General features: G+C 35.1%; 1 protein-coding gene, 1 long non-coding RNA gene and 1 other non-coding gene across 7 annotated transcripts; 1 reads left to right on the forward strand and 2 right to left on the reverse strand.

Annotated features, from left to right (window-relative positions):
• The first annotated feature begins 3,286 nt into the window (after positions 1–3,286).
• Positions 3,287–8,761, forward strand: LOC147409649 (Chaperone DnaJ-domain superfamily protein). The gene is made up of 5 exons (XM_086431194.1): positions 3,287–3,733; positions 4,761–4,835; positions 6,588–6,727; positions 7,038–7,175; positions 8,395–8,761. Exons 1-5 carry the CDS (start codon positions 3,469–3,471, stop codon positions 8,605–8,607), a joined length of 831 nt encoding a protein of 276 aa, XP_086287320.1. The 5' UTR covers positions 3,287–3,468; the 3' UTR covers positions 8,608–8,761.
• Positions 8,762–8,911: 150 nt separating this feature from the next.
• Positions 8,912–20,787, reverse strand: LOC147409650 (uncharacterized). Of its 5 annotated transcripts, none has more exons than XR_015175070.1 (4): positions 20,390–20,787; positions 20,001–20,086; positions 9,944–14,448; positions 8,912–9,452 (listed from the first exon to the last, which is right to left on the reverse strand). It is a non-coding gene; the product is annotated as an uncharacterized LOC147409650 (long non-coding RNA). The 5 variants fall into 5 exon arrangements; XR_015175080.1 differs by having other exon boundaries at positions 8,913–9,452; positions 20,457–20,787; XR_015175083.1 differs by lacking the exon at positions 20,001–20,086 and having other exon boundaries at positions 8,914–9,452.
• Positions 20,788–20,835: 48 nt separating this feature from the next.
• TRNAW-CCA (transfer RNA tryptophan (anticodon CCA)) lies at positions 20,836–20,907 on the reverse strand. The gene has a single exon. It is a non-coding gene; the product is annotated as a tRNA-Trp (tRNA).
• Positions 20,908–25,309: the final 4,402 nt, after the last annotated feature.

Raw genomic sequence — 25,309 nt, forward strand, 5'->3', positions numbered from 1 at the left:
ACCATAGAGATCATCCTCACCAAAAATCAATTTATTCCAAAACTTCTAACCCATGGAGGACAAAACATGTTGGGCAAATAGTTGGGTGCCAAATGGAACCATATATATATATAGGGTCCCGTTCCCCACCCTAAGCTTTACCCTACACTTTAACAAACGTGTTTTGTCCTACATGGGTTAGAAGTTTTGGAATGGGTTGATTTTTGGTGAGGATGATCTCTATGGTGAGGAGATCATCCTCACCAAAAATAAACTCATTCAAAAACTTCTAACCCCATCAAAAATAGTTTACAAAAAATGGACGGTCCACGATTTTCCAACTTGTAAACATGGGGCTAAAAATTTCGGAATGGGCTGATTTTTTGTGAGGATGATCTTCTAATCATAGATATCATCCTCACCAAAAATCAGCCCATTCCAAACCCATGTAGGACAAAACACGTTTGTTAAAGTGTAGGATAAAGCTAGGGTGTTGAACATTTCCCATATATATATATAGGGAAATGTTCAACACCCTACACTTTACCCTACGCTTTACCAAACTTGTTTTGTCATATATGGGTTAGAAGTTTTGGAATGGGCTGATTTTTGTGAGGATGATCTCTACGATTAGAAGATCATCCTCACAAAAAATCAGTCCATTCCGAAATTTCTAGTCCCATGTTTACAAGTTGAAAAATCATGGACCATCCATTTTTTATAAACCATTTTTTTATGGGGTTAGAAGTTTTGGAATGGGCTGATTTTTTGTGAGAATGATCTCCTCACCATAGAGATCATCCTCACCAAAAATCAGCATGATCTCTACGATTAGAAGATCATCCTCATAAAAAATCAGTCCATTCCGAAATTTCTAGTCCCATGTTTACAAGTTGAAAAATCGTGGACCGTCCATTTTTTGTAAACCATTTTTTATGGGGTTAGAAGTTTTGAAATGGGCTGATTTTTGGTGAGGATGATCTCCTCACCATAGAGATCATCTTCACCAAAAATCAGCCTATTCCAAAACTTCTAACCCATGTAGGACAAAACTCGTTTGGTAAAGCATAGGGTGGCGATATATATATAGGGAAATGTTCAACACCCTAAGCTTTAGCCTACACTCGTGTTTTATCCTACATGGGTTAGAAGTTTTGGAATAAGCTGATTTTTGGTGAGGATGATCTCTATGATTAGAAGATCATCCTCACAAAAAATCAGCCCATTCCAAAATTTTTAGCCCCATGTTTACAAGTTGAAAAATTGTGGACCGTCCATTTTTTGTAAACCATTTTTTATGGGGTTAGAAGTTTTGAAATGAGCTGATTTTTGGCGAGGATGATCTCCTCACCAAAAATCAGCCTATTCCAAAACTTCTAACCCATGTAGGACAAAACATGTTTGTTAAAGTGTAAGGTAAAGCTTAGGGTGGCGAACGGGACCCATATATATATATAGGGAAATGTTCAGCAACAAACATTTTGGTAAAACATTTTTCAAAACATAGGCTAGAGGTTTTGGAATGGTGAGGAGATCATCATCACCAAAAATCAGCCCATTCCAAAACTTTTAACCCCATCAAAAATGGTTTACAAAAAATGGACGGTCCACGATTTTTCAACTTGAAAACATGGGGTTAGAGGTTTTGGAATGGGCTGATTTTTGGTGAGGATGCATGTTTTGAAAAATATTTTTCCAAAATGTTTGTTGCTGAACGGACCCATATATATAATTTTTCAACTTGTAAACATGGTGCTATTTTATTGTGAATTTATCATTTTAAATTTGGTTATATGATATATTCTCACCTAGAAAAACCATCGAACCCACCTTTTTTCATGTATGAGGGGGAAGCTCAATCATCACAACGACATGACTATGTTTTTTGTGGAGTCTCGTTTCCCACAAGGTATTTCAGATGTCGTGGGTGAGGAAAATAAGGTCAATCTGTTGAGAACCAAAAGGGTACCTGGCGATTAAAACTCCAGAACTGTCGGTTTTGCGGCCATGACCTCATCAAGGTCTAGCACGCGGTCGACTCCAGTCCTTCCAACGAAGTACGAACACTAGTGTGGCATGGCACACTAAATATACTATAGTCACTACAGATAGCCGTGGGCGATAGACAAAGCATATCATATGCGCAATAATTATGGATGATTTATTGTGAAATTATCATTTTAAACTTGGGTAAACAAATATTTGGATCGGATATAATGCACATCTATCTCCGATCCTAAAAAACATTGACAAATAATTATGGATAATTTTCCAAAATTTTAATTGGATAAAAAAATGTATACGTACCCAAATAATTCGGGCTGGATGACTTGATTACATGATTTTAAATCTCATCCGAGATCGAGACGACTTGCCCGAATCACCTCGGTATCGTCTATGAACGAGACGGATAGACAAAATATTTTACGTGTGCAAAACCTTGCAGGACAAATGAGATTACTCAAATGATATTTTGAAAAACTTGTCCGAGTCAATCAGGAATTTGTATATTTTAATTAAAATAGTTTTTTTTTTATAGATTTAAATATTGATTAACTAAATAAAATATGATTTGATGATTAAACATGTTCTAATTTGCCTAATTTTATAATAAAAAAATATTATGATTATTTTTATATAAATATATAAAAATAAATAAGTGTCAAATGATTTATCTGTCCGACACATCCCGATTTTGTCCATGGATGAGACAAGACGTCAAAACAAATTTTAAAACCATGCTCGGGTAAGCCGATGTTATCTGATCCATTGCCAACCCTAATAACAAATGAGCAATGATTATGGTGAATAAAGTGATTTAGACTCATGGATTTTAAACTCGTCCGAGATCAAGACGTGTTGTCCGAGTTAACTCGGTATCAAAGTTGAATGAGACCAACTCACAAAGTTATTTTTTGATTGAGTTTTACGTCTCACATTTAATTTTATGAGTTATCTCACGAGACGTCTCAAATGTATCGGAAAACTCATCCGAGACGAATCGATATCAGAGTTGAACGAGACGAGACGCGATACCTAGTTTAAAAACCATGTTTAGACTTATCCAATTTTAAATGTTACCATAGATAACTCGTTCCATTCGTCTGCTATCGTCCACCAACGAGACGGATAAACAAGGCATCTCAAACCATTTGAAAACGCTGTCTCATTTTTGAACGAGATGACTCGAATAAATTGGATTACTCGTTCGAGACGACCCGATCTCCTTCATAGACGAGACGAGAAAACGAGTTTTAAAACCATAATCCCAACGGAATAACAATAACAAGGGTTAAATGGTAAAAGGCCACTTCCATCCGGAACCAAACCATCCACAAAATTTCCCGGGAAGAAGGAAAGAGATTTCTTCTCTCTCTCTCCAATCTCGTCATGTGAAGAAGCAACTCAGACCACCAAACCCTAATTCTTCCTCTATCGATCTCTCATCTACATCAAATTCAGGAAGAAAACAGAGAGATCAGAAAAGATATGAGCAATCTAAGAGCAATCTGTCGCCCTCATGTAGTCTTCTTCTCTTCATTCATCTGTGGTTGCAGAGACCGATCTAGATTAGGGTTTTCTTTTCGAAACCGTTATTACAGATCATATCGAGTTTCTTCGCCCTCTGTATCATCTCCTTGGTTCAGTCACCCTGATTTGCTGAAGATTAATCCGCTCTACGGTGTGAATTCGAGGAGAACACTCGTTAGGGCATCCAAATGGACCGATGAGAAATCTCCGTACGAAACACTTGGTAAAAACTCACCTTAAAACCTAATTTCGTTTTTTTGTTACTTTCGAATTTCCATTGGGAGAGAACACAGTAATTTTTATGTTATATATTTGATAAAGTTCTTTGAATTCTGTTATTTATGTTTTGTTTATCGTGTTGATTTAAAATGGTTTTTATAAATGTATTTTTATTATTAAATACTGTTTATTTTGATATTTTAAGCTGTATTAATGTATGCCCAATCATAAAATATAATTTATATACAATACAACCATTTAAATTCTCAAAAATGATGAAAAATGTGAGAACTGATCAACTTGACCAAGTTTGCAAAGCTGAGACGGGTGATTCATGGTAGATATCTGCCTTGGATGCCTCCAAGACTCAGATGACTCTCCCAAGTCATGTTCTAACATGTGTTTCACATTGGTAGTCTGAATGGACTAACAGTAATCTCAGTGTTGGACGAGTTTTAAAACCGTGGTCTGAACAGATGTATAGATATTAATGCTTTCAACAAATTACTTTAGAAGATCTAGAATGCAATTGTCTAATATGATCGGGAATTGTTGCTGTCAGAAGAGATTGAGCAAAATCAGGAAATGCATTTGTTTCGAGGATTGATCTGCTTGTTTGCCTTTTTAAGTAGTTTGTGTTGCTTCTTCTGTCTGGGTCTCTAATTGTCCAATTTTGTTTTAATCCATCTTTGTTTAACGAAGTTATCAAAATACATGCATTTTCATGTACTTGGATATATGTATGTATCTACGCTGGCATCATGTTATGCATTGCTAGAGTTCATTCGTTTTTCAAAAAAGAGTTACTTTTGCCACACCGAATTTTACTAACACCACACCAACTGTGTGCAATTCTTTGGTGATTTACATAGGAATTGTTGTGGCATTAGTAAAAGTTGGTGTGACAATAGCAACTCTAAAAAAGTAGAAAAATGACTTCCATTTCCTGTTTATCATGACTTCCATTTCCTGTTTATCATTTTATTCATTGTGGCTAAATTTTTTATTGTTATTTTGTTTTTAATTTACAGAGTTGGAAAGGGATGCTGATGAAGAGAAGATAAAGTTTGCTTATAGACGCCTGGCCAAATTTTACCATCCAGATGGTTTGTTTCTTCATCTCTCTGCCTTTATGCTTTTCTAATCTGAACAACGTATTTATCAAATCAGCAGTTGATATTTTTAGCTTAGTAAGAATAAGTCTCAAATATAGTTTGTATTGGGAAGAGCAAATAATGTTATTTTTGAGGAATGTAGTGGTATGGTTTTCGAGACTTGGTGTTTAGGTGGGATCGCATCATTAGAGGAGGGTCTTATCCCTTGTGTATCTTTATCGCTTTTGCCTAGGAATGTCATCTCAACCTCTTGGGCTTGTGTTTTCTTTGTATCCTCTTGTTTTTATTTATTTATTTATTTTTTAATTTTCTTCTTAATGAAATTCTCATAAAAAGATGCATGTGTACATTTCTCTGTTCGGTTCAGTAGATGATATTTTCTATTGCATAGTGTGTGTTGGGGTTGGGAGTAGAGACCTTTTTGGTGGTCATGGTTGGCTCACACTTATTTTTTTTAACAATTGGGAAAACTACAAGAGCCTTTCCTAAGGTTTCCATAATAACGTTAGCCACCCCCTGGTTTTGAAGCTCAATGCTCGACAAGTTGATTTCTCTGATTCAATTACTGTGCACTTTTAACAAAGTAGAAAAAAAAAAAATCAAATGAATAAAAAGAGTCATGTTGAATCAAAAGTTTTGAATGGTTCTAGAGCTTTAAGATTCTAATTTTCCTCCATCAGCGTTACAAATTTTCTTGAAGACTAACTTAGCTGTAAAGCTTATCACTTTGCACGATCACCAGAGCATTTGCACTCTTGATGGGGTGAATCCACATTCTTGGGAGAATTAAAGAACAATTGGCAAAAAAACAACTATGTTCAGATTTATAGCTTGTTATTGTATTCATATTTGATCAAAGCAGATAATGAAGTTGAAGAAAACAAATGCTTGGCTATTCTTTGTTTAGGATACCCCACAATAAGGACGAACAGCGAATATGGCATGCTGAAGAAGGGATTGAGTAAATTCAAAGAAAAGGAGTGGCACTGGATGTACCTCATTCCAATTAAGGATATGATAATCATTTAAAATGATTATATGGTGGTAATTAGGCAACAAAGAGGTGGCTGCTGTTGATTTGTGGCCAGGATGCGCTCCAAAGTCACCATCTTTAATATCTTGGTTTGAATATCCATAGGGTTCGTGATTTTGATGCAAATGCTGCCTACAAAATAACAATTGAGTGGCTAAAGTAGAGATGTGATTCTGAAGTGTTATGTAACATGTGCATACCAATTGGGCCAAAGGAAATTGTGTAATATGGTATAAAAGTAGCTATATGTTATGCTGGGCAATCAATAAACACATGTACATAGAATGAGTGTGGCCAAGACAAGCCTGTTGGGGTACATGTGATAAAAATGTGAGACGTTTTTTTTTCTCCTGATAAGTTAACTTTAATTGAAAGAGAGCAACAACTACAGCAACAGAGGTCAAGGCGACCTACCTAGGAGTGTCTCCAATCAGTGATAAAATGAAGGGGAGTTGATTGAGATGGTTTTGCCATTTGCAACGAAGATCTTTCCTTTTACACTCTAGTTTTGGAGTGTGGTGTCATATAACTTCTCTAGACTAAACTTTACCATGGTTACACCTATACAGACTTAGCGTGGTAACTTTAATTTCTTAGAATTGTTGTGGCTAGTCTCATTCATGATCTTTACCGTTTTTTTTTGGTGTTACTTAACTTTCTGAGAATTTTCCTGTGATCGTTAACTGATCAGTCTTGATACCATGTTGAAGTATACAATGGTAGAGGGACTCTTGAGGAAGGTGAAACATCTGAAGCTCGATTCATTAAGATTCAAGCTGCTTATGAGTTGCTCATTGATGGGGAGAAGCGGAGGCAATATGATAACGAGCATCGTGTCAACCCAATGAAGGTAAAAGTTGTTATTTTGGGACTAGGCTTTGTTGTTGTTTTATAGCTTACAAATAGATAGTGATAATTATATGATACAATTAGCTGTCTACTGTATTCGGTTTTGTTCTTTGAGTTAATTTCTATAATTAATCATAAATGCTTAACTTGCTTAAGTTATTGATGAAGCACCTATAAAAAAAAGTAATAGAAGAAGCAAACCTGGATTAAATCTGTAGCCATTTGGAGGATTTCCCAGTGAATTTCATGTTAGATGCGGGCTTATTCTCATTCTAATCACTCATACATCCTTCTTCTGACTGTTCTGCCAGGCTTCTCAAGCATGGATGGAATGGCTTATGAAAAAGCGAAAGGCGTTTGATCAGCGAGGTGATATGGCAATTGCAGCCTGGGCTGAGCAGCAGCAGCGTGAGATGAATCTCCGTGTTCGGCGTCTTTCACGTTCAAAGGTAATGCATATTCCTAAATGCTTCTTTATTCATTCCGATTTGGGAAAGAAAGAGTTATTCCGTTCCAATAACACAGAAGGATGCATAATCTATGGCCATTCTTGGTACACCCACAATAATTGAAAAAATAAAATAAAAAATGTTTTGCATAGAAATTTGTGACACAAAAAGGCCAGCAAAAGTTTTAGGGCAGTTTCTTAAGGGGTTTCACTCGCAATAGTTTACAGGTGATGCATAGCGACATTCACCCACAAACATTTGCTATTATTGGGTAATCAGGCCATGTGAAATGGCAATCGCCACTATTTGATATGCAGTGATTTGTGGTTATTTTGCAGGTGTGCCAAGCAGTTTTTCTTTCATTTTATAAATTAATTGTTGTAAAGTGGACCATCTTAGTATGACACTAGAATTCAAGATTGAAATGTGATGGAAAATTTTCAAGATTGTCTGGGGAGAGGTTAGGGCCCCTAGATCTCAAGATTACAGAGGCAAAGTGTTATTCTTTCTGAGGAGTGCCTGCCTTCCATTCTTACAGTACACTTTTTTTAATTGTTGGATAAATAATAAACAAGGATGAGATGGCCTCAAGAGAAAGAGAACAAACTGATTCCTCCCTTCACGACAAGCTCGCATTTAAAGATGAAATCCTCAAAGAAAAATGCCTCTAAAATCTCTAAATCGGTTACACCAGATGAAAAAAAAAACACCATGAATGAGGTCCTATTCCTTCAAAGGTTCTCCTATTCCTTTCTTTTCAAATACCCCAGCAAACGGGAAAAGGGAATGAGGTCCCTCTCTATGGCATCATCAGGAGCGGAGCTGGTGGGGGCAATTGTCCTCACAGAACTTTGATTCACCCCTATATTTTCAACTAATTACTTGACCCATTTGCCCCCACACCCTCACTTCCCTCCAATTTTTGCCGCCCGCCTCCCCCCCCTCCCCCCCCACCCCCTCTTCTCAATTTTTTGTTCATGACATTGCCTCCTGACCGGGCCTGCTGATATACTAATTGAAAATGGCCTAAATATCCTTTTCTTCAACTTCTAACCAAAAACCTCTGAATTTCTCCCTAAAACCATTCATCTTCAAGTTCTTCAACTAGACAACTAACCATTAGTTTGCTCCCCACTACAAGAAAATCCTGGCTCCACCCCTGGCCATCATCTAATTATTCTTCGACAACTATATCTATGTTTTGTGGTGTTATTTTCAGGTTGACCCAGAGGAGGAGAGGAGGATCCTGGCAAAAGAAAAGAAGGCATCCATGGAGAATTATGCCAATACCCTTAAGCGACATACACTTGTGCTCAAGAAAAGGGATATAATGCGGAAAAAGGCAGAGGAAGACAAGAAAAAGGTCATCAGTCAGCTTCTAGCAGCAGAAGGCCTTGAGCTCGACAACAGTAATGACGATGAAGCAGTATAGAACTATTTCCAACTAAAATCCAGGTGTACCTATTGTACCCCAACAACTATTCACTAAGCTATTGGTTCCTTGTTCCATATTTCCGCTGTACACAACATTGTATATATAATTGTTTCAATTAAGAAAAAATGAGAATTTTAGAGCCTTTAATAAACTCTCTCTCTCTCTCTCTACCTGGATTTCCAAATTTTTGAGTCCATGAAAGAAGATTTTGGCTTGAAATGAATCTTATTTTCCTTTGGATCATTTAGAAGCTTTTTACCGTCATCTAGATCCATTTTCTTAGGAGTGCACACGATAGCTCTTTGTTCATAAAGGTAAAAGTCCTCTCTTTTTTGCTTCCTTACCTTATCATTGGGGTAGAGATTAGAGAGGAGGATATCAATGTGGATCAACATTCCATTGTAGCCTTTTTTTTAAGTTATAGAGGGTAGAACAAAAGAATTGTATTATTATTTACTAAAGTTCAAACAAAATGGAGGGCTCTATGAGCAAAACTTGTGATCTTTATAAATCCATGTCATGTTTGTATACATAACATCAGTCTGTCCACGCCTTTCCACTTATAATCCTCAAGCTGGATTCCTCAGAGAATAGATTGACTGTCTCTCTACAAGGATCGTCCTCACATGATCATCAACTATGGCTCATCTTGATGTATCCTTCCACCACTTGTGACAACCAAAAGTTCCTCTTTACCATTTTAAAGGCTCATTAAGCATCACATCCATATCAGTCTTCGATAAATCTTCGAATGCCTCTCCCAACTTTTAAAACAAGCACCGAAAAAAGTCCCAAAACATTAGTTTCATTGATAGATTGATTGATTGTTCATCACATTTTTCCTGGGTGACCATAAGAAAACAATAGGTCAGATGGTTCATGTTATCAGTTAGATGATCAATTGTAAAACATAAGCAAACTCATTAAAAACTTAACTAATAAAAAAATGAGAAATATATTGAATTAGGGAAAAAAAAAACCAGCTTATGATATATCATAGAATTTATTTATCCTTTTAAAAATATTGTATGTTCATGATATTTAATTTTGTTTTAAAGCACTAAAATACCACACAAAGTTCATTTACATCCATTAACAAGTCATACAACAACTGCGAAGAAAAATAAAACATACGCATCTTTGTCATTAAAGCCTCTTCCAGATATTTGGGCTTATAGCTAAAAGAGTCTTTATTCCTCCATTTAATTTAAAATAAAAAATATCACGCTTCATTTGAAAACACACAAACTTCAATAAATAAATAAATAAATAAAGATTCGAAAACGTGTTTCACCATTCACTCAATATACAGTTCTTTATGAAGAAGACTTACAAGTATAAAATGGCCTTAATGGTATTTGTGGGTAAAATCCTGACCTTCAGACCTTCTACAATCTCTCAACTGATACACCTGCAGGAGGTCTCTGAAATCTCAAGTCACTAACAATTTTTGTTATTCAAAATTACTTGTCCCACTATGCACGATGAGAAGGCACAATCAATATAGGAACGACACTTGTCCTGACTTCTTTAAATGCAAGACAGGACGGTTACAAAGGCAACACAGCTCAAAAACTGAGGTCGGCAGTTGTGTGGGAATCAAAGAAATTCGTTAAGTAGATTCAAGATTTGAGCCAGTCTCTCCGCCCTAGAGCATGAAGAAAGTTTTGGGATCAAGGGGGGCTACTGCGAGGGCATGATAAAATATTCCTGAATCTGGGTGCATGATACCGCATTTGCATAAGGTCCCGTCATAAAACAAATTAGGTTAAGGTGGTTATAGAAATAAATTTAAATCTTGGCATGGATGATCCAGGCCAAGGTTCTTGAGACTTTCTAGTTTTATAGTCCAGTCGTCCAGCTTGCCCACAAAAAAAAAAATGGTAATGAAACAATTCTACTTAAGTGATTGTTCTGCGGTTAACATAAACTGCAAACCTTGAAGAGCTGATTGTATAAGATCAAACCTAAGCATAAATTCACAGGAAGAGACCTATAATAAGGCTGGCAGATTCCCCTACTAAATAATAATCCCTTGGATTAAGTAGAAAAAATTGGTATCGAAATAGAAAATTCAATGCTGCATATCCATCCTTCACAAAATATCTGCAACATTACCACTAAGTCCTAGTAGTTTTTGGTCTCAAACATGAACTATGGTAGGAGAACATTTATTAGATAAGGTGTAACATGACTACTCCATGGATGCCGCTCTTTGATGGTTTGAGCTGAAGACATCAATGTACCAACTGCAATACAGCTTTAGGCAAACAAACAATATCGCAAAGAGTTCTCAATATTTTTTAGATTAATGGATCAAATCAATTCAGCAGAAGCTTTCACTCTTATTTTTCTACCATGGAGTACACATATAACACATATAGGTCTTAAGGCTGTACAAAGAAAACTTAATAGTTCAATTGCAAGAGATATCATCCCTCCACTACTAAAAACAAAGGAAAATTATAAAAAAGAAAAAAAAGAAAAGAAAAAGGGAGCAACTACATGCAGATCACAAGTCACCCTTGCTCACAATTACGTGCGAATCACATGTCGCCCGCACGCCCGCATGCATGTGTGTATGCGTTGAGTAAGAATATGATTTTTCTTTCTTTCTTTGGGTGTGCAATCATTTGAAGTGCAATGTGGATCTTTGGAGTGATGAGGTGCAATTAGTTCTAAATGATCTGCAAGTGGACAGTCCCCAAGAAAAACTAATGCGAGCAATGAAAAAAGTTACTAAGATTCAAGATTCTAAATCAGCAAAAACAGCATTTCAACCATGAACAAATGTGTTTTCAATTGATGGAGTTCTCCATTCAAACTTAGGGTTACAAGAAGGTTTTTATACATAAATATAAGAATAATGCTGAAGTGACCTCAGGCTGGAACCTCATGTCGCACTTCTCGATGTGAAAGTGTATGGGAACCATAGATGCTTTTCATCGAGATACGAGTGAAAAGCATCTATGGTTCCTATCCACTTTCACGTCAACAAGTGTGATGTGAGGTTCCAGCTTGAGGTCACTCCAGAATGACTCTAAATATAATGATAGCAAAATGCCAAAAATATTCTTCATAATTAATAAAATATTCTTTATGGAGTTTGCAAACAAAGAATCTAGAGTATGGTACTGCTTGTGTCTTGGTGAAGAAATCCTCAAATATGATGGTTGCCTTTCAAAAATGGTGTCGGACAAAATGACAATAAATTTCTATATGCATTTTTCAACCATTGAAGACTCCATGTTTTTCGGCAATATGAGTGCACCAAGATTTTTTGCAATATCACATAGTGGGACTGAAAAAAATAATCCAATTCGTGAAGAACACATCAAAACAGATGACTTCCAATCCAGATTACTTCTGTAGTGATGGACGCAAATGAACAATATTCTGCGTCTGCCTTCTACATTAGAACGGGAAAAAACACTCTACTTATTGCCCTACCAAGAAATAAGAGAACCCCCAAGAAGAATGCAAAAACCCATGGAAAACATCGATCGGAACATATCAAATGTTGTGAAAGACAATAGTTATGGTACAACGACAAGACTAAGCAATTCAATGTAATGTACGAAACAAGAGGACAAATTGACTGAGAATATGAATTGCAAATGTAATGTCTAGAAAAATAATAACAAGATAAAGCAAGCCACACACAATTTATGATATCGTGGGGGTCCAAAAAAAATCAAGGAAAAAATAAATGAAAGGAAAATGCAGAACTAAGAATAAGCTAAAAGGGTACCCCAGAAGCCACAATTCATAAGTCAAACCAACAATTTTAGATCCATGGTAAGGGATTTGACATTTTGTCAGGGCTAAGGAAAATTGTATTGGTTCCGAGAACAAAAAAATAGATTGGATACTACTGAGGGGCATGAATTGACAAATTCGCTCCTTAGGGTTTGTACTTTATTGGAGTAACCTTTTTAGGTGGAACTCCTTCTATTTTTGTTTTTTCTTCTTTTGTCTTTTCGGGTTGGTCACCTCGACCACCCATTTTTCTTGTTGTATCTTTTCTTCTTTCAATAAATTTCTTTGTTGATAAAAAAATAGAATGAAAGACTCGGAACCCTAAGTATAAAGTCGGTACTCTTTCCCAAACAACTACCCCCATGTGCGTCATGATTTGTTGAGCTCATGTGAACTTGCAGACTAACTTCAAAAAACCGCATCCACTAATATTGCACTAAATGAGGGTGCACGTGACCTGACATTCCATAAGATAGGAAAACGAAGCTTCCCTTATAATACAAGTCAACGTCTCTAAGAGTGATATAATCAAGTTAACATGCATTATACCCAGTAACCTCAAGTCTATAAATAAGTAACAATCAAAGATACATAATCTTCACTATTATAAGCCAAATATTTGTCCAATTACTCACTGACTTGATCATCAAAGTATTTTTCGTAGGTACCATCATTTGAACATGAGCATTACCATAAAGGAGGAACAATGAATAAGTAAAATGAGCCACAATTTCTTGGCGTCATCCATGGGAATTTAGTCCCTCTAATCCTTTTTTCCATTGGTTTCTCAATGCAACCACACATTCAACCACTTCACCAACGCTGTTTGACCCCGTTTACACCCATATTTTTCTTCCAATCATTCCTAATAACTCTAGCAAAGATGCCTCAAGCAACCAAAGCCAAATTAGGGCTTGACCCAAAACTACACCATTGGATTGTGAAAATCAGTAAATTCTAAATTCTTTCAAAAGATGACCTTCTTGATCATGTAGTGATGCTTGTGAAAAATACTTCAACGATCGAATCAGTGACAAATTAGATAGAATTTCAACTTATATTAGTAAAGATTGCATCTTTTCCTATGATCATTACCTATATATAAATTTGGGGTCCTTGACTGTAGTGCATGTTGACTTGGTCATATCACTCACAGAGATGGTGAAACGTCTTGTAATAGAAGTTTCTTTTCGTGTATCTTACGAAATGTTAAGCCGTATGCATCCTCGTTCAGTATACAATATCGATAAGTGAGCTCCTGTCATGTTGGCTCAAAGGGTATCAGGTCATACGAACTCATCAAATCATGAAGCACATTCAGAGATTCTTTGGGAAAAGTGTCTACCGACTTTACACTCAAGACTCCGAGTCCATTCTTTCCCGAGATCTTATTGTTTGATCTATGTCCACCTATTTTAAGGAATGGATTCGCCAAGAAATAAGAGAACCCCCAAGAAGAATGCAAAAATCAATGGAAATCACCGATCGGAACATATCTTTGCCCAAATGTTGTGAGAGATAACAGTCATGGTACAATGAGAAGACTAAGAAATTCAATGTAATGTACAAAACAAGGAGACTACTTGACTAAGAATATGAATTGTGAATGTAATGTCTAAACAAATAATACTAAGATAAAACAAGTCGTACACAATTGACAATATTGTTTGGGGTACGAAAAAAATCAAGGAAAAAATAAAAGAAAGAAAAACGCAGAACTAACAATATTGAATTGATTGCTCAATGTGGGTAGAATAAGCTAGAAGGGTGTCCCATAATTCATCCACGTTAAGGGATTTGACATTTTGTGGCGACTAAGGAAAATTACATTGGTCCTGGGGCAAAAACAGATGCGATACTACTGAGAGGCATGAATTAACGAATTTGTTCAGTCGAGTATGCGCATTGATCCAAGATATAAAAAATAATGAAGTATTTAGAGCCTCGAATGTAAAGTCGATGCACTTTCCTAAATAATCACCTTTATGGACGTCATGATTTGTTGGGCTCGTGTAATCTTGTAAGTTAACTTGAAAAATTCCTCTCACAAATATTGTACTAAACAAGGGCACACGCGACCTGACATTACAGAATACACACAAAAAAGAAGCTTCCAATCTTAAACATGTCAACGTCTTTGCAAATAATATGATCAAGTCAACATGCATTATAACCAATAACCTCAAGTCTAAATAAGTTTCAATCAAAGGTACATAACATTCACTATTCTATGATGAAACTTTATACAATTCTCATTGACTTGATCGTCGGATTACTTTTCATAGGTAACCCCATTTGATCAACATCATTACCATCATGTTTAGAAAATAGCATAAAGGATGGATCGAATAGGTAAAACGACCCTCAATTTCTTGGTGTCGTCCGTGGGAATTTAGTCCCTCTATTACTTCTTCCATCAACTTCCTAATGCAACAACTCATTCCACCACCATCGTTTGCCCTCCTTTACACCCCTATTTTTCTTCCAATTATTCCCAGTAAGTCTAGCAAAGATGCCTCAAACAACGAGCAATGGAAGCCAAGCTAGGGCTTTGCCCAATAGCTATACAAGGCACTGAAGGGTTGGATTGTGAAAATCAATAAATTTTAAACATTTTCTATAGATGTTGATCTTCTTGATCACGCAGTGATGCTCGTGAAAAGTGTTTCGAGAGTAAAATTAGTAAGAAATAGGATAAATTTCAACTTAATAATGAAATTTGTGTACCTTTTCCTACGAACATCACTTATTGATGGACTTGGGATCTTTGATTGTAATGCATGTTGACTTGGTCATATCACTTGTAGAAATGATAATACATCTCGTAATAGAAATTTCTTTTTTATGTATTTTACGAAATATCAAGTTGCATGTGTCCTCATTCAGTATGCAATATCGATAAATGGGCTTCAGTCAAGTTAGCATACATGGTGTAAGGTTATATGAGCTCATCAAAACATCGCAAGCATTGAGAGATTCTTTGGGAAAAGTGTCTATAGGCATTACACTCAGGACTCCGAGTCATTAATTTTTTCTTGAAATCTTTTTGTCAGATATATGTCCATCTACTTTAAGGAATGGATTCGCCAATATTGTGTCTCTTAGTAGAAACCTATTTATTTTCCCCAAAATCATGCAAATTTCCTCAACCGCCACAATATTTATACTTGGGATATATTTGATTAGGCATGGAAAAAGGGGGGAAAATGCATTTTTCATGGAAAATTGCATCTTTGGTTATTTGATTGGTCATTTTCCATGGAAATGAATGTCAAACCTAATCTAAAAATCCACTCATTGGTGGATTTCATTATCCCACCAAACCTCATGGGAACATGAAATCTAGCCCTAATTTCTCTCTTCCCCCTTCTTATTCTTTTTCTTCCTACTCCTCATACCTCTCTCTCTCCCCTTCTTCTTCCCTATGCCTTTGGGCTCCGACCACTTCTACCTCCTCCTTTTCCCTCTATTTCAGACCACCTCTTCCTCCTCCTCCCTCCGCATGCGCCTCCACCCTTTTCTTCTTCTTTTTTTTTTTTCATGTAAATGCAATCAAACAATGAAGTTCCTTTTTTCTTATTTCCCATGGTTCTCAAAATCCATGGATTTTGAAATTCCAGGAATCGAACATACCCTAATTGTCAATCTCAAGGATGACTTGAACATGCTAAGAAGATGTGAATTTATTGATAAGTCTATATCTAAGGTGGAGAAGTTGAATTTAGGGATTTACAACTTGAATAATACCTTTGCACCAAAGTAAATTGAAACCAACTGGAACTTGCTCAGGGTTGTAGTAGGACTACGGGATCCAAGCCTCCTCTTTATTTGAGCTTGGGACCAAGAAGGCATGCATAGTGGACAAGATCATTTATCCTTAATTTCCCATAATTTCTTTACGAATTATATAATTATTCAATCATAGAATTGGGCTATCGAAAAAAAAATCTAGAACTACAAGGAAGATTATATAAGTTTCTTTAGAAATATTCTTAATAATTAAACAAAATGCCTTACATATTTTCACACCCCTTCCCCAAACTATTGATGTAATCATCTAGTATGCCAATAAAGAATCTAATGTGTGGTATTGTGTGTCTTGGTGAAGAAATTCACAAGTGTGATGGCTCCCTTTCAAAAATGGTGTCAGAAAAAAGGCAATCAATTTCTATATGCTTTTTTTACCCATCGAAGACTCCATGTTTTTCGACAATATGAGTAGCACTACGGTTTTTGCAATATCATATAGTGGGGCTGGAAAAAATATCTATTTTGCAAAGAAGACATCATAATAGATAACTTCCAAACTAGATTACTCTTGTAGTGATGTACATAAAGGAACAATATTATGCTTTCTGCCTTCTACATCAGCACGAAAAACTACATTCTACTTCTTGCCCTTCCAAGAAATAAGAGAATCCCCAAGAAGAATACAAACGTGGAAAGCACTGATTGGAACATATCTTGCCCAAATGTTGTAAGAGATAAAAGTTATGGCTCAACGAGAAACCTAAGCAATTCAATGTAATGTACGCAACAAGGAGAAGAGACTAATGTATGAAACAAGAATAGGAGACAAATTGACTGAGAACATGAGTTGTGAATTTAATGTTTGGACAAGTAATAATAAGATAAACCAAGCCACATACAATTGACGATATTATGTTGGGTCCTAAAAAACTCCAACAAAACAAAAATGCAGAACTAACAAAATTGAATTGATTGATTGTTCAATGTGGGCTGAATAAGCAAAAAGGGTGCCCCACAATTCATAACTCAAATCAACAATTTTAGATCCACATTACGGTATTTGACATTTTGTGGGGGCTAAGGAAAATTGCATTGGTTATGGAGCAAAAAGCATATGGGATACCATTGAAAGGCATGAATTGACGAATTTGTTCCCTTGAGTATGTGAGCATTAATTAGAGAGTAAGATCTCGAAAAAGAATAAAGGACTTGGACCCCCTGAGTGTAAAGTCGGTAGACACTTTCCCAAATAATCACCCACCCCCCATGTGCGTCGTGATTTGTTGAGTTCATGTAACCTTACAAGCTAACTTGAAAAAATCTCATCAACTGATATTGCATTAAGAGAAGACGCACATGACCTGACATTCCATAAGACACGTGAAAAAGAAACTTTCATTCTAACACATGTCAAAGTCTCTACGAGTAATATGATCAAGTCAGCATGCATTACAACTAGTAAACTCAAGTCTATAAATAAGAAACAATGAAAGATACATAATCTTTACTATAAATAAGTATTCCCCACTGACTTGATCATTGGAGTATTTTTCGAAAGCACTATCATTTGATTAGGAACATTTTTTTACTATCATGTTTAGAAAGGAGGAGCATGGAGCATTGATCAAATAAGTAAAATGACCTACAATTTCTTGACGTCAATCATAGGAATTTAATCCCGCAATTGCTTATTCCATTAGTTTCTCAATGCAATCACTTGTTCCACCACCGTTTCTCCCCATCCACAACTAAGTTTTTTTCCGATCATTCCCAATAACTCTAGCAAAGATGCCTCGAGCAACGAGAGCCAAGCTATGACTTGGCCCAACTGCTACACATGGAACTGAAGAGTCGGATTGTGAAAATCAACAAATTCCAAATCCTTTCTAAAGGTGATAATATTCTCTAATTTTGGTTATAAAAAAAAAGAAGATAATGTTCTTGATCATGCAGTGATGCCTGCGAAAAATGCTCCGACGATCAAGTCAATGAGAAATTAGATAGAGCTTTAACTTATAATAGTAAATATTATGTATCTTTTCCCATGATCATTACCTATTTATAGACTTGGGGTATTTGATTGTAGTGCATGTTGACTTAGTCATATCACTCTCAGAGATGGTAACACACCTTGTAATAAAATTTTGAAGAAATTATAAAAAAAAAACCAAATTAAATAAATATTTATCAAAAAAATATTATTTTTTGTAAAATTACAAAAATGAACCAAATTCGGCACTTGAAATGGAGCAATTTAGTTTTTTGAATTTTTTGAAAGCTTCCGCCACTTGAAGTGGCACAACTTTTTTTTTTTTTTTTAAATCAGCACCTAAAGTGGCGCAAAAAAATGGTTAGATCAAACCCACCTTCTTCGTTCTCACCTTTCTCTTCCTTCATCCTTCCTCCTTCAACTGGTATAAGAGGTAAGATTTCTTTACTTTTTTCCCTCCCAACACAAGTTGATCCAAGATCTTGATCTTAATACCTAAGTAGATCTTGATCTTGATTAACACAAGTAGATCTTGATCTTAAAACCTAAGAAAATCATGATCTTGATCTTTGATCAAGAACTTAATCAACACAAGCAAATCTTGATCTAAAAACACATTAAAGATCTCGATCTCAATCTTGATCAAAGATCACGATCTTAATCTTGATCTTAAAACCGTCAAAGATCACGATCTTGATCAACACAAGTTGATCCAAGATCTTGATCTTAATACCTAAGAAGATCATGATCTTGATGGTAATACCTAAGTAGATCATGATCTTGATCAACACAAGTAGATCTTGATCTTAAAACACACCAAAGATCACAATTTTGATCTTGATCTTGATCTTGAAAACGCTACTTTAAGTGACGTTTTTAAAATAAATAAAAAAAGTTGCGCTACTTGAAGTGGTGAATTTTTTTAAAAAATTCAAAAAACTAAATTGTACCACTTCAAGTGCCGATTTTAGTTTCTTTTTGTAATTTTACAAAAAATAGTATTTTTTTGATAAATAATTATTTAATTAGGTTTTTTTTTATATTTCCCCAAGAATCTTCTTTCTATGTATCTTATGAAATGTCAAGTTGCATACGTCCTTGTTCAATGTGCAATATCGATAAATAGGATTCTATCAAGTTAACCTGCAGGGGGTCAAGTCATATGATCTCATAAAATCATGGCGTGCATTTAAGGATTCTTTGGGGAAAGTGTCAACTCACTTTACACTCATGACTCTAAGTTCTTCATTCTTTCTCAAGATTTTATTGTCTAATCTATGTCCACCTACTTTAGGGAATGGATTCACTAATTTGCACCTCTTATTAATAACCTATTTTCTTTATGAGTACAAATTTTCTCAACCTCTACAATTTTTATACTTGGGGTATATTTGATTAAGAATGGAAAATGGGTAGAAATTGCATTTTTGGTTGTTTAATTGCTCATTTTTCATGGAAAATGAATTCCAAACCAACCTAATATAAAAATCTATTCTTGGGTGATTTTTCCACCCAACCTTGAGGGAAAATGAAATCTAGCCCTAGTTTGCCCCTTTATCCTACTTTTCTTCTTCTTCTTCTTCTTCTCTTTTCTTTGCCTCCGGCCACCTCCTTCTTTTTTTCCCTTCGCTTCTGACCACCTATTCCTCCTCCTTCTGCATGCCCCTCTGCCGTGTTCTTCTTCATAATTTAAATGCAATCAAACATTGAAATTCCTTTTTCCATTTTCCCATAGTTTCCAAAATCCATGGAATTTGAAATTCTAGACAGTCAACAGGCCCTAATTGTCAACCTCAAGGCTGGCTCGAACATGCTAAGAAGCTGTTAATTTACTGATGAGTCTATATCTAAGGTGTAGAAATTGAATTAGGATTTACAAGTTGAATAGTACCTTCGCACTAAATCAAATTGTGATCGACTGCAACTTCCTCAGGGATGTAGTAGTACTGTTGGATCCAAGTCTCCTCTTTATTTGGGCTTGAGACCAAGAAAGCAAGCATAGTGCACAAGATAATTTATCATTAATATTCATAGAATTTCTTTTCTAATTATTCAATCGTAGAATTGAAGTATAGAAAAAAAAAAAAAAAACTAAAACTACAAGGAAGATTATTATATAAGATTCTTCAAAAATCAAATATTAACTACTAAAAATAAGCAAAACCCAGTAATCAAACATTTATTAAAAACATAACCCAGAAAATAAAATACTCAAAAAAACTAAAATAAAATTCAAAAGGTTACAACAGAAAGTGAAATAAGAGATGAAGAAAACTAAACCTCAACGGAATGAAACCATCGATCTCTCTTAGAAAATCTTCGAATAGTTCTAATGAGCTTAACTTACTTGTTCAATGTCGAATGTCGATACCAATGGCTTCTTATCTTTAAAATTCATAAAAAGAACAAGAACGAGAGTGGATGGGATTTCGATTTCTAGCTATTGGTAGCCCATCTGGTCTTCGAGCAAGTCGAGACACGCGTAATTATCTCTCTTGAAATGGTGGGTTCTCTAAATTTTTGGGAGAAATCCAGTAAAGATCTTAGCCTCTTATGGACGAGCAATAGAGCATTGCTGGACAAGGTTGATGGATTTGGGGACATTTTGGTGGGTTTCTGCTAAATTTATAGTGAAACAGGTCTTAGGTTTTGAAGAATTGTATGATTAGATTTGGTGGAGGAATAACTAAAGGCCCTTTATTCGAAAAAACGAAAGACATATTTGTTGAACCCGACGTGAATCGAACACGCAACCTTCTGATCTGGAGTCAGACGCGCTACCATTGCGCCACGGATCCACTTCTGTTTTTATTTTATATTATATTATATTATATTATTCCACGAAAAAAATTCCTCAAGCAAGACTTCCACTGACTCCATACCCGAATTTTGGGATGATATCCAAATCTTTACTCAAGTTTTAGTTGGATACCCATATCTAATTTCTTAACCAATTCTTGAGTCACCCAAATTTTTACGCTCTTATCTGAATTTATTTTACTTTAATTACAAAAATTATATAATATAAAACTAATTATTTATATATAATATGAACTTATACTTTTATTGTCAAGTAAATGGATAGGACACTACGTGAAAACTAGAAAATTCTACAGAAAAAATTGACGGGCCAAGGCCCACGGATTTTAGAAACTGAATTTTGACGGTCTAGGACCGTCGAAATTCTCAATGTTCCCTAATTTGACAACTTAGAGTTGTCGAATTTCTCCCATCCTTCGTTAATTTGACAGTTTTGACCGATCGAAAATAAAAATTTGACAATGAAAAGTTCGATGCTAATTCAACCCCTTTGTCCGTCGAATTTTATGAAATTTGATGGCCCAAGACTGTCAAATTTGAGCTGTTTTCACATTGTGGGATATGATGTATATTCATACCTGACTTTACAAATTTTTTGGGTAAATGGGCATTACATAATATTTGAATTCTTAATTAGGAAGAAAAACTTTGTCCGCATCCGATTTATTCGGGTCAGATGAGTCGGGTAGACAGGTATTATCCTACCCATTGCAAGCCCTAACTATATATCATTCCTTCGTCTAGTGTTGGCGATAAGTTGGATCACTACCAAATCACTACTAAATAGATCCCAATCTGAACATTTTATTTTATGATCTAATCATATCAAATCAATGAAATTTTTAACCAAATTTGATTCAATTACATTTTTAGTCAATCAAAAACTTGATCCAATTAAATTGCTACTTTCAAGCATAAACTAAATCAATTAGAAACCTAGTAGTAAGAGAATAAATCCAAGGTGAAGAACTCACAGTCGAACGATGGGGTGCCATGGAGTCTTGTTGGTCACCTTATTCACAACAAAGTTCGAAGTGATTGCAAATCAAACTGGTCAAGTGAAGGAGCCAATGAGAGTTGGGGTTAGTGTTTTAGAAAATGTCCTCAATAGCCATTGTGTCCATTGACAGTGCAGATCGTGATGGCTAGAATGTCGTGGGTCGTGCTCTTAGATGAGACGATGCAAAAAAAAAAAATTCAAACCCTAAAATCGACATGAGAGAACCGATAAAATAGGAATACATGTATGATATGTATAAAAACAAAATCGATGGAGAATTCAATCCAAATGAGATTTAATATTTTTATCAGCTTAGACTATGGTTAGTCCGAAATCAATTCAAAAATTGATCAGATAGGTACTTTTCAATCCAAATTCAATCAGAAAATAACCCAATACATTGATAGAGCATTTTACAACATTATTATGCATGGGAAATTTGTAATTTGTAGAGATCAGTTTTGTAAGGTTTCTTTCATTTGTTTAAAATTCAAATATTGGCAAACTACTTTATTAACCAACTACATCTATCAGTTTCTCTAATTTATTTCTATTATTTTTCTGAGTAGTTTTATGGATAATGTAAGGTTTAATCTGAAAGTTGGTTTGTATGAAAATTATACAATTAAAATTCTATGTTGATGAGAAAACTTAGATGGCATGAGAAAATTCAAACTTTGAAATATGTTCCATTTATCCAAGAGGATTATTCTATTGTATTCACTTTTTAACATAAAATAAATCTTGTGGAACCATCATTAATCTCTTATCCCAAAATTTTGATGTCAGACTGAACGAAATATTGTTCCTCTGTTTAATTATGTTCAAAGGCAACCTCAAGGAGTTGGCCTAGTGTCAAGCCAAGCCTTAATAAGCTCCTCAAGAAGGGTAGGTCAAGTGTTTGAAACCCATGAAGTTAGGAATTCCTTGGGGCCACCTCTAGGATCTGGTTGACCCTCGACTCAAGCAGTTGCACGTATGATTTTTCGAGTGGGTAGTGTGTGTGACCGTGGGATTAGTCTCACTCGAAGGATGAGGATACCCACAATAAGTGCGCACAAAAAAAAAAGTTCATATCCACTCTCATTATCTTAATTCATGTTTCTTTTTTTATCTTGTTTTCATTTTTTTAGAATCTCCAACTTGCACTTCAATCTATCTATTTTATTAAAAATATAAAATAAAAATTATAAATTAGTCTTAAAAGAAAATCAACATCCGTAGCTCTATTAGAAATGTTAGCTCGAAGTGCATGTAATTGATTTTAACCCTAATTCTGAGCCTCTCCATTAAGCTTTTATCTTGTCATGGTTAATATGATTTGTTTCGCTCCATAGACCCATTCTGATGGGTTGACCCATTAATTTTTGAGAACTCTAACTTGCTTCATTGGTTTGGATTAATGAAATCAACTACCTAAAATTTCTTGATGGTGATTTTCTTTTGAAGTTGGTTTATGCATGAAGTAGTAACCCTTGTCCAGATAATTCCCTCTTAAATGATTTGTCTGTGTTTTATATTACTTCCTAAATTGAGTACTAAAACCTAATAAGTTTTGGTATGTATAGCCTAAATTGATCATTGTCAAAGAAGGTCCATCACTTTTTCTTCTCTTAATGGACATTTCATTCATCATCTCTTCTTGGGCAAAAAAATGCTAAGTAGTTCTTCAACTCTTCAATGACAATACACAGACTTTCTTCGGCCCCATATTCTTTAAAGAAGACCGATCTTACAAGATAAAGGCATTTGATAAAGGTTTGAGATATTTCCAAAGTTCAAATCAATCTTTGATTTATTCAAAACAACCAAGTATTTATTGATATACACTAGATCCTCTTTAGAGATAATTTTATAAATATTAGATTAGTATGAGATTAAAATTAGATCAATTAGAGTTAGAATTTATCTCTGGCTAGGATTTTTGTTTATTATTTCCTATATATACACTACCAAGAATATCATATCATTGGAGAAATTCTTCTATATAATCATCCATCCAAATGGACGGAGCTAGGATTTTCAATTAGTGAGGGCTAAGTGCTAATGATAGTCGATTTTGGTTTCCTTCTATACAAATATTGGGCTAGTCATTGCAACTGATAGTTGGTCAATAATTTCTATAACAATGATAGAATGAAGATTCTCACTAAAATCATAAATGTTTGGATTTGTAAAGGAAAAAAAAAAAACTCTTGTTCCTATACATCCCCAAACCTTAGAATTAATTTGATATCCTCGAGAAACTAGCTAGGCATAGATATTTTATACATCTAGGGATGGAATATAAAATTTTCAAAGGATCATTGGTTGTAGCCAAGGCTCATAAGAAACAATTTATATTATTTTAAGGCAAAGGCAATTGATGAAGACATGATCTCTACCAATGAGGATTTATTCTCAAAGTTGTAACAACAATGGCTTAGCCACATTGGTGCAAAAGGTTTGGAGGTCTTGTCTCGTCAAGGGCTCTTGCCCGGTATTAAGAATGTCAATCTTGATACTTATGAGCATTGTGTGTTGGGAAAATAAAAGAGGGTATTATATAAAGAACATGACCAAAATAAGAAATTAAAATTTCTTTTATTGTGTTTATACTGATGTATCTAGTAAAATGGGTGTTTGTACTTTTGGTGGTGCATATTACTTGATACTTTCATTGATCATGCATCAAGGAAATTGTGGGTATATCTTCTAAAATCAAAATACCGTGTCTGAAAATTTTAAAGAATTGCATAAGACCATTGAGAGGGAGACAGAAAGCCTCTCAAAAGTATTAGAACTAATAATGATGGAAAATGTTCCTCAAATCAAAGTATCCACCTCTTCACTTATCTCATGGATACATGTTGGGAAGGGAGTGATCCGTCTCGGGACCATATAATTTTGTATTACCGAAAAAAAAAAAAAAAAAAAACAATTATATCAATGCGACCATTCTTGAATGTCTCAACCATTAATTAATAACCCATTAATGACTTAGGAAAAGACTAGCGTTTGCTTGTGCCAAGTTAAGGGGGTAAACATGGGAAAAACAAAAATTTGGAGGGGTATTATTTAAAAAAAAAAAATTAAAATTAAAAGGGTAAAAGAGGAATTATAGTAAAAGAATCGTGATGATCTGACGCCCCTCTAACATACCCATCACAGAATCGTAAATCATTTGCCTAAAGATACACAAGAAAAAGATTTATGATTCTTTGTATCCCGAAGCAAATGATATGGCTCTGTGATGCGGGTGTATGTGATAGGGGGCATTAAAAAATCATTATTTATAGTAAAATTAGAGGGGTGCCAAGTAAAGGAAATAAATAGACTACACAAAACTATTGTTTCATGGGAGGTTTAGGAAAATGATGGACTGCTTTCATTGGACATTG

Source organism: Akebia trifoliata, chromosome 2 (assembly GCF_017979445.1).
Source record: "Akebia trifoliata isolate Shusen 1 chromosome 2, ASM1797944v1, whole genome shotgun sequence".
In the NCBI taxonomy this organism is placed as follows: domain Eukaryota; kingdom Viridiplantae; phylum Streptophyta; class Magnoliopsida; order Ranunculales; family Lardizabalaceae; genus Akebia; species Akebia trifoliata.

Excerpts from the sequence above, each read along its gene's own strand:
- LOC147409649 (XM_086431194.1), top strand. The coding sequence starts at position 3,469 with ATGAGCAATCTAAGAGCAATCTGTCGCCCTCATGTAGTCTTCTTCTCT. Across the intron at positions 6,728-7,037 it reads ATCGTGTCAACCCAATGAAG|GCTTCTCAAGCATGGATGGA; the intron begins GTAAAAGTTGTT and ends CTGTTCTGCCAG. Across the intron at positions 7,176-8,394 it reads GGCGTCTTTCACGTTCAAAG|GTTGACCCAGAGGAGGAGAG; the intron begins GTAATGCATATT and ends TGTTATTTTCAG.